Source organism: Pan troglodytes, chromosome 8 (assembly GCF_028858775.2).
Source record: "Pan troglodytes isolate AG18354 chromosome 8, NHGRI_mPanTro3-v2.0_pri, whole genome shotgun sequence".
In the NCBI taxonomy this organism is placed as follows: Eukaryota; Metazoa; Chordata; class Mammalia; order Primates; family Hominidae; genus Pan; species Pan troglodytes.
Window position 1 is genome coordinate 63391685 of NC_072406.2, and position 14624 is coordinate 63406308.

Here is a 14624-nt window from a genome sequence, read left to right on the forward strand (position 1 = left end):
GGTTTATTTTTTAATAAGCAGAAGAAACATTTGAATATCTTCATTTAAGATAGTGTAAGACTTGGAAAAAACCTTTTTAGAGTCATTTTAAAACTATTTTTTTCTTCTGTAAATAAAGTTAAAGCTATGCCTAGATTTTTGAATGTGATCAAAGGTTTTTTCTAATGTATTATTTTTAAATGTCAATTATTTTAGTGTGTGTAAAATGATAATAGCAGATTAAGTTCATAGACAGAAGCAACAGAATAGCAACTGTCAACAACACTAAGAACCCTTTCTCAAACATCAGTAGACACAGCCAGACTTTAGCATCTGGTGCAATTAAGAAATTCAGATGTGGTTTAAAACATTTTTAATGTACAATAATCAGATAAGTAGAATAGTAAATAATAAATCTCCAGAATAAAATATACACCTGTTTTTCCTTTATTTAGTTGTTTCAGAAAAGGTAGAATAATTTTTTTTTGTAAGTAGCCAGTAATTATACATTGATTTTTCTTTTTTAAGAAAAGTTACAATTTAGGAAAGAATCTCCTGGTATCTTAGTTGCAACTATTTTTTTCCTTAAAAAAATTACCAATGTGTTGACTATTATCAGAAGAAATACTTCTCATTCCCTATCAAATCAAACTCTCAAATAGTGACTTATGTAAATGCTCTCTGTGATACGTAGATATAAAAAAGGAAATTGTAAGAATCCGTGAATACGCGATTATTCTACTGTGCAGAATAATCCTTTTAGCATAGGGTAGATGGTGGATGCACAGGTAAGACCAAAACACAGATAATTAAAGATGCAATTTCTCCCCCAAACTGGAACTGGTAGTGTGACCCAGCTTAGCACTGGTGGCCACCACTTCTGAGCCATTGAGGAAGAGATTGTGATATAATTTGGATGGTCTGTATACAAGACTGAAGGGTAGTAGATGGAAAAAAAGCCAGACACAAAAAGTTTACAATTAACACATGGCCTTTCTCTTTTCCGTAATCATTTGGCTCATTACCCTATGTTCATCCAACTTCCCCACCAACAATTTTAGTTCACTCTGTCCAGTAAGGCTTTACGCTGAAAAACCTTGGAACTGGTATTGCCCTGTCATTCTTACTAGGGTCAGAACCATGAGACTTCAAAGTAACTAACACACACACACGCACACACACACACACACGCCTTCCTTTCTGAATCCATCCAGGCATCAAAAATAGAAAAGAAGTAAAAGTCAAAGACCAAGATGAATTTGTGCAGGTTACTGTCTAAAGGCAGTTTAATATTTACGAAATGTCACACACATACACACACACTCACACTCTTTAGGATCCAGTTACAAGCGCTGCGTCATCCGCCAGATCACATGGTAATTGTTGCTATTTCAAGGATCAAGTGGCATAAAGCTCCCCCCCCCACCCCACCCCCTTCCCTTGGTACCATATAGCGTGGAAGAGTGAGTTTTGTGTGATGGAGTGGGACCAGGCTCTCTGATCCAGCCCTCTGCTAGCAACTCGGCTGTCGGTGGGGTGGCGCGCGCGTATTCTCACGGAGTGACTAGGAGAGGGGGACGGGGGAGGGGGTCTCAGGGGAGGAAGGGCAGCTCTAATTGGTTTCTCAATGAAAGATAATCACCTACTCCCCGGAGAGGCTGGAGATTAGCACTCTGCCTCTCCTCTCCCTCGCTTTTAGACTTCTCATCCTCCCCTCGGTGCTTTTAGTCCATTCAGCAGAAGCGGATCGAAGCAGGAGGCTCCCCGCGCCGCATTAGGGGCGCACTCCGCCGCGCTCGAGTACTTAGCGCCCATTCACTCGCTCACCCGCGCTCTCCGCTGCCGGCTGCCGTCCCAGCCGCTGCCGTCCCAGCCGCTGCCGTCCCAGCCGCCGCCGCCGCCGCCGCCGCCCGAGAAAAAGTTTCGCGGAGGGGCTCAGTGAAAAAATGAGCGAGCTAGAGGAAGACTTTGCCAAGATTCTCATGCTCAAGGAGGAGAGGATCAAAGAGCTGGAGAAGCGGCTGTCAGAGAAGGAGGAAGAAATTCAGGAGCTGAAGAGGAAACTCCACAAATGCCAGTCGGTGCTCCCAGTGCCCTCGACCCACATCGGCCCCCGGACCACCCGGGCGCAGGGCATCTCGGCCGAGCCGCAGACGTACAGGTCCTTCCACGACCTCCGACAGGCATTCCGGAAGTTCACCAAGTCCGAAAGGTAGGCGCGGAGGCCGTGGGCCCGGGCGCTCGTCCCGGCCCGCGGCGCAGAGGCTGGGGGCTCTGGCCGCGGCGGCGGGGGCGGGTCGGCCCAGGGCGCCCCCTGCTCGCTGCGGCGCGCGGAGTGGGGGTGGCCCCGCGGCCCGGGAATGGGAAGTGTTTATTTTTATTTCTGCCCATCACGTGCTGTGCTTGTCTCCGCCGGGCTGGGAAAGGCGAGCTCCACGGGGAGACGCGCCCCTGTGGCGTGGGGGTGGGGAGGAGGACCGCGGAAAGTTTACTCGCGCGGGCTAACTTGTGCCCTCCACACCTGGCTGCAGTCGCGCGGCTGTCATTCGTACGCCCCGCTGGGAGCGTCCACGCAGGGACCCAACCCTGCCCATCCAGGGGCCTGGAGAGCTTCCCAGCGGCGACCCCCCGGACTCAGGCCACTGGACATGCTCAGTGGGGCTGTCCGAGCCTCCTAGGGAGGGGCGACTGGAGGCTGGACAGGGTTGGGCTCAACTTAGGGACTGAACTTGCCCAGAACCCGAGCTCTGCTGGCGGACGCGGGGACGGGGAGAGGCGGGACAGGGGCTTGTCTCTAGGGCAGGGATCCAGCCTGGAGCATGGGGGCGAGGCGGGGAGAGGTTTATTCACAGGGTCACTTTCAAGGCAGCTGTGATGTCAGCAAGACATTGCAAAGAAACCCCACCTTCTGGACGTTTCTTTGCTCTGATTGTGCCTCTTCCAGAAGTGCAACACCTTAGGCTGCTCTAGGCTTGGAGTCCGCTCAGTGACCTTGCACCTGAAGCAGATTTGAGGCTGCTCGTCAGCCCTGTCCCAAGGTGGATAGTGCGCCCTCCCTTTTTGTTTTCCCCTGAGTCCCTCCCTGGAAAAGTTGGGATGAAGAAGGCGGAGGGGTGAGGGTAGGCTGTTTCTCTGGACGCCTCTGGGCTCCTTCCTTTCCTTCTCTCCGGCACTTTAAGAGACAAATCCTGCCAGTTCAAAGTTGTGTGTCACTCCTTTGGGGTGTGCAGAGGAGGTTGGGTGGATTTTGGCCACAAGTAGGAAGCTTTTGCACTCCACTCGTCGCCTTCACCGGAGAAGGCTGATCGATTGGCTGCAGCATTAAAGCGCCTCTGGACATTAGGGAGAGGAAGTGCAGACTCCAAAGCCCATTACTGGCTTTTAGTCCCTGGAAGTGCAGGGCCGAAAGTGCATTTCTCAGGATATTGAATATTCCATTAGGCGTGCCTTCATGCCCGCCTACCTCTCTTAATCTTTCCCTCTTCTTAGATCATTTGCTGTCTGAGTTTGGGGCCCTCAGGGGACTCCTAAACTAGTCCCCCTCTCTCCGTTTAGCTCTCTCACTTTTGAGGCAAGCTCTTCTGAAGAGCATGTCCTTTCCACTGTCCCCATCCAGGTCAGCTCCAGGGCGCTTAGTGTCTGCCACTGGCCCACTGCACCTCCTCCGTGTCTGCCTCTGGAGTCCCTCTTGTGTATTGATTATATGGGATGGGGAGCCAGGGAGGCTGAGCAGCGGTTCAGAGTTATTAGAAGAAGACCAGGAGCTGGGAGCCAGAGTGGGGAGAAAAACAGGAATCAGGCAGAAAGGACTCCTCTTAAGGAATTGTGGGACCTTCTGAACAGCCATCTCAGAAGACAGTTTTCAGATTTCCTGAGTGACATAGTGACATTCCACTTACGAATTAACACTGTGTACATGGCACCTTTGGGCCCATCTTGCCTTGAAAGTCCTGTTGGATGGAACAGTGGCATTTTCCTTCCTTTTCTCAGGACTGCAAACAGACCTAATATTTGGCCTTGCCCTTGCCTGGGAAGCTGCTGCTGAGTCTTGTCTCAGCCGGGCTGTGCATTCCGAGCGGCTGCCCTGCCCTGCGCTCAGCAGCTGGAATCAATCTGCCCACCTCCTTAAGAAGCCACTTCATCAGCGGTCACCCGGCAGCTGCTCGCCTCCCAGGGCTGCCGGGCTAGGGCTTTATCGCATTTTTGAAATTTCAGATTTCTGTGTCTGGGCTATGCCCCTCGAACAGTAACAGCACCGCTTTGCAGCAGGGAGGAGATTTCACCAGGGTATGGAGGGGACAGGAGAAAAGCCCTCCTTCCCAGAGTCCACTGTCATTCAGGATTTGCTCTCAAAGAGGCAAGAAATCTCTAAGAATGAAAGGAGGTGTTTTGTTGTTGTTGTTGTTGTTTGTATGTACTGGGAGGAAATGGCTAATCTTGGGTATGCACACATCATCCTTCTTCTGTCCTTCTCTCTTCCCCTCCCTTTCCCAACATTTTCATGTTAGGGGTAGGAACATTCATCGTGAGTGGATCATGCGCAGTAGCCGTCAGTGCATATTTGTGTCTATAGCAAATAGCTGGAGTACTTTTCTACTTCCTCTCTGTGCTGATTTACACTGGGAGTGAGGGTAAACTTTTTCCCACTCAGCGTTTAGTTTCATACTCTCAAATAGAAGTGTGGAGTTTATTTTCAGCAAGCTGACTCATTAGAGTTTAAAAATTTTTGACAGGTATAATATATGGGGATAGTAAACATTAGAATTATGTACTCTTCTTGGCACTTAAAGAGACAGTACTAAATTGTCCTTGGCTAGATATCTTATTTTGTCCAAGAAAGGAAATAATTTATTAAAGGATTTCTGGGATACAACATTTAATATGAAACAAGATACTTTTAAAATAAAAATTGTTTAAAAATGTTCAGATAAGGATTTGACAAGTAGATATTCCATCACCTCACCTGTATTTTTTTTTTTTTTTTTTTTTTTTTTTTTTTTTTGAGGCGGCGTCTCGCTCCGTCGCCCAGGCTGGAGTGGAGTGGTGCGATCTCCGGCTCACTGCAAGCTTCGCCTCCCGGGTTCACGCCATTCTCCTGCCTCAGCCTCCCGAGTACACCTCACCTGTTTTTTGTAAAAGGCTGTGCCATTCTGAAGGGCATGCTGGGGCTGAAACAGAATGCGTTATTGCAAAGCTTGTGTTCAGTTATGATTTCTGTAGCATTTGAATGATAACTATTCATGCTACAGATTCATTTCAAACTTTATCAAAATACCCAGTTTTTATACCAACAAGAACAGAAATGTAGCCTGAAAGTGCAGTCGGCCCCTTCTATCCATGGGTTCCACATCTATGGATTCAACCAACTGAGGATCAAAAATATTCAGGAAAAAAAAAAAAAAGAATGATTGTGCCTGGACTAAACATGTATAGCCTTTTCTTCTAAACAATACAGTATAACAACTATTTACATATAATTTATATTGCATTAGGTGTTATAAGTAATCTAGAGATGAGTTAAAGTGTATGAAAGGATGTGTGTAGGTTTTATGCAAATACTACACCATTTTATATAAAGGACTTGAGTATCTGTGGATTTTGGTATCCTCGGAGGTCCTGGAACCAATCGCCCATGGATACTGAAGGATGACTCTGTAGGAATTTTATTTATTGAAAAGAGTGATGAAAAACTTTTGCCTATAAACACTGCTTCAATGAATGATTACAATCTTAAAAATTTACGTAATAGGTGACAAAAATATCTTAAGCATGTATCGTAGACGAAGGAAATGGAATTCATTAACGAGTGTAATCTAGTCAGTCCAATTAGCCAGATTTCTATGTGTCCACAGAGGGTATAATGCACAATCTCCATTAAGAATGATCTAAGTATCTAAGGAATGCTTAGATGAAAATTATACTAGGAAAGGAAGATCTGAGCTCTCAGCATAAGTATCAAGTGTACAATACGATGATCATGTTTAAAAAGAACATATCCGACTTACTGCGGTACTCATTTTTAGACCCCTTAAGAAATGGCCAGTAGGGATCAAGTGATTATCTTTGAAAGCTGCAAGCTGTTTTGGATGATGCTGATGATATTTTACATTTATATTTTAAATACTGTTTTTCTGCCAAAGAACTCCAAGTGTTTTACATAGATCTCTGTGAACTCTTGATTTTCTTAATGAATATACTCCACATCAAGAATTACCTATTATCCTTAATCCTTTCCCTTACTCTTTTTGCATACACCCAAACTCCTTATTTTGGCTGCCTAGTTAGCCAGTGTATGCTCAGGAACCACACACAATTTTTTAATGAGTTTAAGGAAAGGCTAGAATCAATATTAATCTGTTACAGGAATAAAAATAGACGTATTCCAGACACATTTGAATTATTCTTGTCATGAATCGCTTGATTCTTGATAATGTAAATTGATCATTTGGAACTGGAACTTCCTTTCACTGGGGCATGGATGCCTTGGGATGGATGCCCCAGAAAACTCATTACCTTTTGTCTCTCTGATCCAATTCACATTTGATTTGACCTTAGGACGAAATCAAGGAGTTTGGCCTACTTCTTATATAAGCAAGGTCAATGAAGTGAGTAGGTCTTAGCTGAATTCTGGGTCCAGAGTCAATTATTTATTAACTGATCATGTGGAAAATACACAATGCTGTAAAATAGCAATGAAAGCAATAATAGAGATAGCTAATCTTAGCAATCTTAGAGCTGTGCTGAGCTATTTACCTGCACTAGCTCATCATTTTCTCACAGCAGCCCTAAAAGACGTCCCCACTTTTCAGGCGAGGAATCTGAGGCTTGAAGAAATTTAAGTCACCTGTCTAAGGTGTCACTACTAGGAAATGCCATAAAGTTTCAAACCTAAATCTCGAAGAGTTTAGAGCCCAAGTACTCAACCACTATACTATATGAACTTGGAATAGGACTGGTTCTAGTTTAGTAAGTGGGGAATCCTTCTAAATAGGAAGAAATGAACCTTCCCTAAATTAGAATGGGAGTTAAAAGTCTTAGAGCCAGTGATAGGCTAACCTCATGAAAAAGTGACCAGTGAATCTTTGTATCTAGCACATGTCCATTGGATCTGCTGTGCCAGGCTGGAATTTCCTCAGTTAGCCCTGCTCTTGGGATTGCCATTTACCAGTCCTTCATCTTCTTCCTTCCTCATCCAACTTCTCTAGCTCAGTGCTGTGTTACAGGCAGGGCATATGATAATACAGTTATGAAGGATGTGAAAATGACCTTGGTTGCCTCCTTTGAATACCCTTTGCTATTTGTCACTTGTGTCATTCATGCTAATCCCTTCATCCCTACCTTTCCCACCATCAACATGGATTGATTACTGGCTGATAATATGCCAAGATATTAACCTGTTACCTCTTTCTGATGAACGTGGTGATGTGCTAACAGGAGCTTTTGGGAGAGGATATTTATTTAATTTACTCAGCTGAGTAATATTTCTGACAAGATTTTAAGGGGAGGAAGGCTGAGGAAGGGAAAGGAAAATTTTTAGGCAGCACGGCTTGTAAACATCCTTGTATCTTGCCAGATGTGATTTGAAGAGGACAGGGCTTGAGCATAAGCACTTCATACATGCTTTCAGTCAAGGCTGTACAGGAGGTGGTAGTGTCTTGATTTTAGTGATGAGAAAACTGAGCAAATCCTCGTGGAAGTGTCCTTTAAAGGATCTCAGAAATAAGACCTGAAAGAAAATTTGGGTTGTTTGTTTTTTTATTTTGCATCGGTACCAGAGTTGGTGAATTGAGGTCTTCAACTTATCTGTTTAACTTGTTATTTAAGACACATTGGTTTTGCTTTGGGGTTAGTTCAAGTTCCAGAGTCTTGTGCATTTTCCAAATGTATTTCTAATACACCAGGAGTTCTTGTTCCATTTGAATTACCAATATATGCACAGGTTGAAAGTTTACATTTAATCATGTATTCACTGGAAATTTGACCCTCATGAAACTATTTCTAACAGACCTGAAAAAACAAAAGATGTCGTATCTTTTTCCTCTTTCCTGACTACGGGCCTGTTTCCTAGTGCCCTCTCACCATAGCATGTAAGAGATGCTGAGAGTGCGTTAAAACCCTTTCTTTTGATAAGATTTTCAGGTGATTTCATAGTTGCTCAGGGTATGAATAATTATTTTCATTTGCCATTGAGAATCTGCTTATCAGAGTTCAGGACCCTTGTTATCTAGGTTTCTTGTAGCTCTTGGAAGTTACTGTGAGCTCTGAGATAAACCAGGGATAGCATATCCTGTTTCACAAAAATGAAAGCTCAGAAGTTTGGGAATTGTCAGAAAGGAATACTGACCTTGAGTCTAGAGTCATTGGTGTGCTGTGCTTTTGGGTCCCTGAAGAGAAAAGAGGAAGTAAAAAAAAAATAATTTAAGGGAAAAGAAAAATATGTGCATACATATGTGTGTATATATGAACACATACACATATGTGTCAAACTGTCACCACTTTATTAAATTTACAAATGTGCATTTCTTATAATAATTATTACTGTGAAAACCCTCTAGGTTGATCCAAATCAGTTTCCTATGGAAAGGAGGGTTTACTTCTTAGGTCTGTTATTATAAGTAGATCACAGCATCTTATAGTTTGTAAAATGCTTGTGCTTCATATTAGTCACATAGCCCAGTGCTTACCCCAGAAAAAGGTACTGGATTCAGTGTTTGCCACTCCTTGTTGAAGTATTTCGTCCTTCTTTTACCCAGTGTTGATTTTTCTTCTCCTTTTCCATGCTCCTGGATCTGCCTGTGTTGTGTGTCCCTCTTTCGGGTCCTTGTGTTTCTTCTGGCTTAACATCTGTCACTCCTGTTAGATCTGTTTTATTTGCACAAGTCATATGACAGCAAATATGGAGCAGATTTCTTACTCAAACTATTACTCTAATCTCTTAAAATCTTTCATGTTCTCAGATGTCTCAGATATTATATAATTTAAATTTTCTAAGGTTTCAGAAATAATTATTTATTAATCGTTCATGTTGAAAATACATGCTTTAGGCTGGGCACAGTGGCTCATGCCTGTAATCCCAGCACTTTGGGAGGCCAAGGTGGGCAGATCACTTTAGGTCAGGAGTTCGAGGCCAGCCTGGCCAAAATGGTGAAACACCGTCTCTACTAAAAATACAAAAATTAGCCAGGCGTGGTGGCACATGCCTGTAGTCCCAGCTGCTTGGGAGACTGAGGCAGGAGAATCGCTTGAACCTGGGAGGCAGAGGTTGCAGTGAGCCAAGATCGTGCCCCTGCACTCCAGCCTAGGCGACAAAATGACAGAGACTCCATCTCAAAAAACAAAATAACAACAACAACAAAACAAAGCTTTAAAATATTTGCACCCTGCAAAATGGATATATCCAGAAAATGTATGTCTTTTAAATAGATTTGTTTTATTATATAATGACTGGTAGTAGAAACTAATCTCCCTGTTTTATTTATTGCTGTTCTTAAATAACAGAGTTCGTTTTAAAAATGCGTAACTTTCTCTGCACTGCTCACTAAACATTATTGATGGATCACCAACTTTGGGGTATACTATGTTGATTTTATTTTAAACATTTTAAAATTGTTTCTTACATATGAATATGATAGAAACCCATACTACCTTAGAAAATTATGTAGTTTTAAATTCAATCAATATTAAGTTTATATTGACTCAAAAGTTTTAAAACACTGTTTGTAATTTTTCCTGTCCAGTGTGCTAGCCGCATCTTCAACCTTTTTCTAGTGCATATTGATTTTATATATTCTTGGAAATTAGTCCTAAGCAGTTAATTTGTTATTCAAGGATTTGATTTGGATTGATTTTGTTATGTATTTGAACCCACTGATAGCACTTTCATGTGCAAGATGATAACATGACTGTGCTGATTTCATCTGAGTGTTTATTTATTAAGGCAAATCCAGGAAGATGACTACTGTAATCAGCTTGTTAGGATTTAGTTTGACTGTTTTATTTGTAATAGGTATATTGCAACTACACTTCTTCAATTATCCTCTCGGACTTATTCCTAATTCAGACTCTCCTTCCTTTTTAGTCCAATTTAGAGAGTACTTTAAAATGTGTTTTAAATTCTCAGATGTGTCTTTATTTGAGTACTCTGACCTCAAATGCTGGAAAAGTACTGGCAAAAACCTTATAGGGTTCTAAAAATAATTGTATGTTTGCCTCTTGCAAATATTTGTGGGTCTATTTATTCAACTATATGATACTGTTATTGTCTAATAAGCAAATCTATAAGCCTTTGGGTAAATGTTAATATTTTTCTTGATGCTTCTCATTGCCCCCATAGTGCAGATAATACTAATTTCATGTATCACACGGTCACCAAGGGACTTGGCTACATATGCTAAAAATTTTCCAAATAGAAAATTATTTTGTATCTCAGGTTGTAAACCCTTGGGTAGAAACCAGGTCTGTTTACAGTAAAAATTCCAGCCAAGTAAAAACCTCAGCTTACCATACATTTCTCTTCCCACATGCTACTTTTCAGAGAAGAGGTAAGAGGAGCACTATCTAGAACGTATTAAAAAACAAATTTTAAAAATCCTGAAGCCTTCCCAAGAATAAAACCAGTTCACACTCCATTTGGTCTCCTCTCAGAGAAAAATGTCACTCCAAAATACTCAATCCAATATCCTGTGCTTTACTCTGGCAGGTTTAACTGTGGTGCCATGACAATGGTGTGTATTTGATTAGTTGTAAGGTAGAAATGAGTAAATAATGGCTTAAAAATCAAAATTCGTGAATAATTGTTTCTTAAAAAATAAGATTGCGTGCACTCACAGGCACCTCCCGAGGGATAGCCATTTTCTTGCATTCCAGTTGGCTTTCTTGACTGGGAAGATTACAAATACATGGCAGGAAATTGCACATAATCCACAGACAGTCTTGTCTTTTCACAAGAGTATGTTGCACATGGGAATGTCATCTATCTTGTGAATCACTGCAGAAAAAAATGTTTGAGAGCCTCTGATCTGAGCTATGGTTCTGAAAATCAGAATCTTGACTCTGTGTCACTTAACGCTAATTATTTATAAGTAAATGTAAGATTCACTAGATTCTACTTAGCCAGCACCTGAATTTCATAACAATGGTTCCCAAAGTGTGATGTTTATATAATTGGTGGCACCAGGGATGCTTTTATGTGGTAGACAAGTGAATTTATTTTATAGTTATAGATATTTTAATAAGTGTTGGGATAAAACATACAACAATCACATCAAATCCATGCTGTGTAGCTATGTTGCTGAGGCTAAGCCTAAGTATTAAGAGTTCATAGATTTTTTTTTTAAGAATGAGGTGTAAAAATACAGATTGTGCGTAATGTCAATAAGGGTACACAAGAAAGGTTTGGGAAAGATTGTTTTAAAGTCATTTTCAACAAGGAATGAAATGGATTGTTCTCCTGTTTGTGTTTTTGCTCCCCACTGCCCTGTTTGAAGAATTCTGGCCGAGTTCTCTCTGTATCTGTGTTTGAATGACTCCTTGCATGCTGTTTGTCAACTTCCTCATGGGAATTGCTGTGGGGACGTAGAGTTAGATGGAGATGGTGGTTTTCATGAAATATATTCTTGCTTTGAGGATAAGTCATTCTGGTTAAAAATTGCTCACGTTAATACATCATCAGAAAAACATTTGGCTCTCATCCTCCTTCAGATTTATAAACTCTCTTGCCATGAGACAGTGAGGTCCATGGCTGAACAGGCCAGCCTAGAAATAATAAAGGATGCTGGGGCACCCACTTCCATCCAGTCTGGGTTCCCTGGGGAGCTCTCACTTCCCGTACTGTCTCCACAGCGAGGCCTCTCATTTCCTCCTCCAGGCTCCTTCTTGATTCCTGACAGTAGATGCCTGTGGCTGTGAAGAGCCATTCCATCATGTGGTATTTTATAGCAGAAATACATGGTGCTTCCCCCCACCCCTTTCTTTGTAAAGAAACAATTTGGAAAAAGTTTGGAAGGGAAAAATCTTTGATAGGATACACATTTATTTTCCCTTAATCTGTTCCCTTTCCTTGTAGAAAAAAAGTTAGATTATTCCAAATTAAAACTATGGTTTTTTTGTATTAAATTATATTGTTAAAAGGAATGGCTTTGTTAAATGAGAAAAATATAAGGAGAAAAGGAGTATATTACATACAGGATGAGGAATTTGCAAACATCCACTTTTCTTTCTAGAGCATTGTTCAGATCATCTCCCCTATGGCTTAAGAAAGGGAATCCTTAAGGTTTGAATAGAAGTACCCTCCTAAATGTAGGAAAAACAATAAAAAAGAGGTGGTACGGTGGGGAGAAGATAGAGGGGGAGACATAGATTTCAACAATTACCACAAGATGGCAGCAGAAGTATAATATTTAACAATTGTGGGCTCCACTAGGAGTTTGAAACGGCTTTTAGTTGAATTTTAAAATATATTGTCAAATATATAACTTTCTCAATATCAGGATTTATAAGTTTGAAAAGTATATTATCAAGTACATATGGTCTTACATTTTTTCCAGTTAGTAGTGGTTTTGGGGAATATATTTAAAAAGTTAAATTTTCTTCTCGATGTTTGTCTTAAGGAATAGAGAAACAAAGAGTACAGTTTGCATGGAGAGTTCTTTGAACATTGACTGAGGGAAATTCCTAAAACCCCTATGAGGAAACCTCTGGACTTATATTTGGCTGAGAGGAGAAAACAGAGAAATAATGGAAAATTAATAGTAGTAAAAAAAAAAAGTATGTGTGAGGAGACTAAAGGAATGGCTTCCTATTCACTCCCTTCTACCCCCATAACAAATTAAAAGAAAATTATTATAGGAAAAAATTAGATCAGTTATTAGATGAAACTCATAATAGGTTGCTTGATCTCCTTGATAATTCTGTGATTCTAGAATGTAATTAATTAAATCTTAATGTGGCCTATTGTAATCTGAGATTCCCATTATAAAAATATTTTAATAATCAAGTTAATATGATTATTTATTTACATGTATCTAAATATTTTTAAGAGAATAGCAAAGTGTTTTATGAGATACTCTGAATATAAACTGCCTCTCAAAAATTTTAGGGTAAAGAGTAGTCTGGCTTATACCACCCAGGGTTACATTGTGGGTTGGATCTAATGGGCTGTACATTTTTGGATCAATATTCCCTCAGAGAGTGCCATTCAGCCTTCCTGTAAAAGGCTATTTCATTCAGTCTGTGACCCCTTTCGTGTGAAACCTCCCAGGGGCCTGGATGTGAAGCAGTCTTGCTACTGGCATCATTTGTGATTTAACGCTGAGGAGAAATGTACTTATTTTGGTCTGTCCCAGCAATCAAGGGTCAGTGGTCAAAGGAAGTTGTACTCTGGGTCAAAACAAGTCAGTTTTGGATTAATGCTATTCCTTGGCCTCTTTAATTGGTCTTTTTCCTCAGATACTGTGTTAGATCATACTTAGATAAACAGGCAAGAAGGGAACTCGAGAATTTAGAACAGTTCACATTTTCATGCCCCGTTTGACAATAAGATGCTTTTATAAAAAGTGTTTTGAAATTCTGTGATATATTTATTTGAGGTTATCAATATATAGAAATGCTCTCTGGGACAGTAGTCAATATGTTTCCTAGGTTAGGAAAAAAACAATGTTACACCGTCTATGACTGCCAGAGAGAACCAAGGGTAGATTGAATGTTGGGTATGCTTTCTCGTGTAACAACAACAACAACAACAACAACAACAACAACAACAACAACAACAAAACACCTAGCCTCCATTAGACATGGTGAAGCAAGCAATAGACAGTAATATATTTTATTTTCTCTGATCTTTCTAGTTTGTTATCTAGGCCAAGACAAATTCCTGAAGTATAGCAGCAGGGTTTGAAGCATGTTACATTGAAATCCCCCGGTTACCCAGCCTCACCATCTGACTCCAGGGCATCACGAGAGCTGTCCACACAAAAGGAGACAGGCTGTGGAATCTCTGGGCTTCTTGATATTAGAGCAATTAGAAAAAGAAGAAAAAGTTTCTGTTTTGTGGTACCAAATACCCATTTGCCATGTTAAAAGTCTGGACATGCTTTTGTGATACTTATGAGCATACACTAAATCTCAGACTTGCTGACTTTAATCTCTTCTTAGCCTATGTCTGCTTCCTTGATTGTTTTAATTGCAAAAACAATGTGTGCTGGTTGTCAGATAATAAAGACATATACATTTTATTTTCTCCTCCCAATCTTTCGACTTGTCTTCCAGCAGATACCCAATGTTAAACTTTCTGTATGTTTCCGTAAATCTTTATATGTAGAGAGAGAACTCACCTGCTTATTTGGAGGGTTTTATTTTTTCACCCGAAATAAAATAATTCCATAACACTCCTCAGTAACCTGCTCTTTTTGCTTAATAATAGTACCTAGGCTTCTTTCCAGATCAGTCCATATTGGTCTTTCTAATAGCTATGGAATAGTAATTCCATAGTATTCATGTACCTCAGCTTATTGATACTGATATTTTGGCTTGTTTTTTGCAAGCATTCAATGCTGCAACTGATATTGTACACATTTTCTCATATGTTATTTATGTATTTATTTATTTATAGGATTAATTCCAAACAGTGAGAGTCCTAGGTCAAAAAA

General features: G+C 40.8%; 1 protein-coding gene and 1 long non-coding RNA gene across 2 annotated transcripts in view; one reads left to right on the plus strand and one right to left on the minus strand.

The window, feature by feature from the left end:
- Nucleotides 1-410: 410 nt before the first annotated feature.
- On the minus strand, nt 411-2776 carry LOC134807168 (uncharacterized). Its single transcript, XR_010146890.1, has 2 exons — nt 2139-2776; nt 411-2000 (listed from the first exon to the last, which is right to left on the minus strand). It is a non-coding gene; the product is annotated as an uncharacterized LOC134807168 (long non-coding RNA).
- PRKG1 (protein kinase cGMP-dependent 1) overlaps nt 1926-14624 on the plus strand; it is a 1291606-nt gene continuing 1278907 nt past the window's right edge. Inside the window, exon 1 of the mRNA XM_001162783.7 lies at nt 1926-2191. Coding sequence (XP_001162783.1) covers nt 1926-2191 — 266 coding nt within the window. The remainder of the gene's footprint in view (nt 2192-14624) is intronic.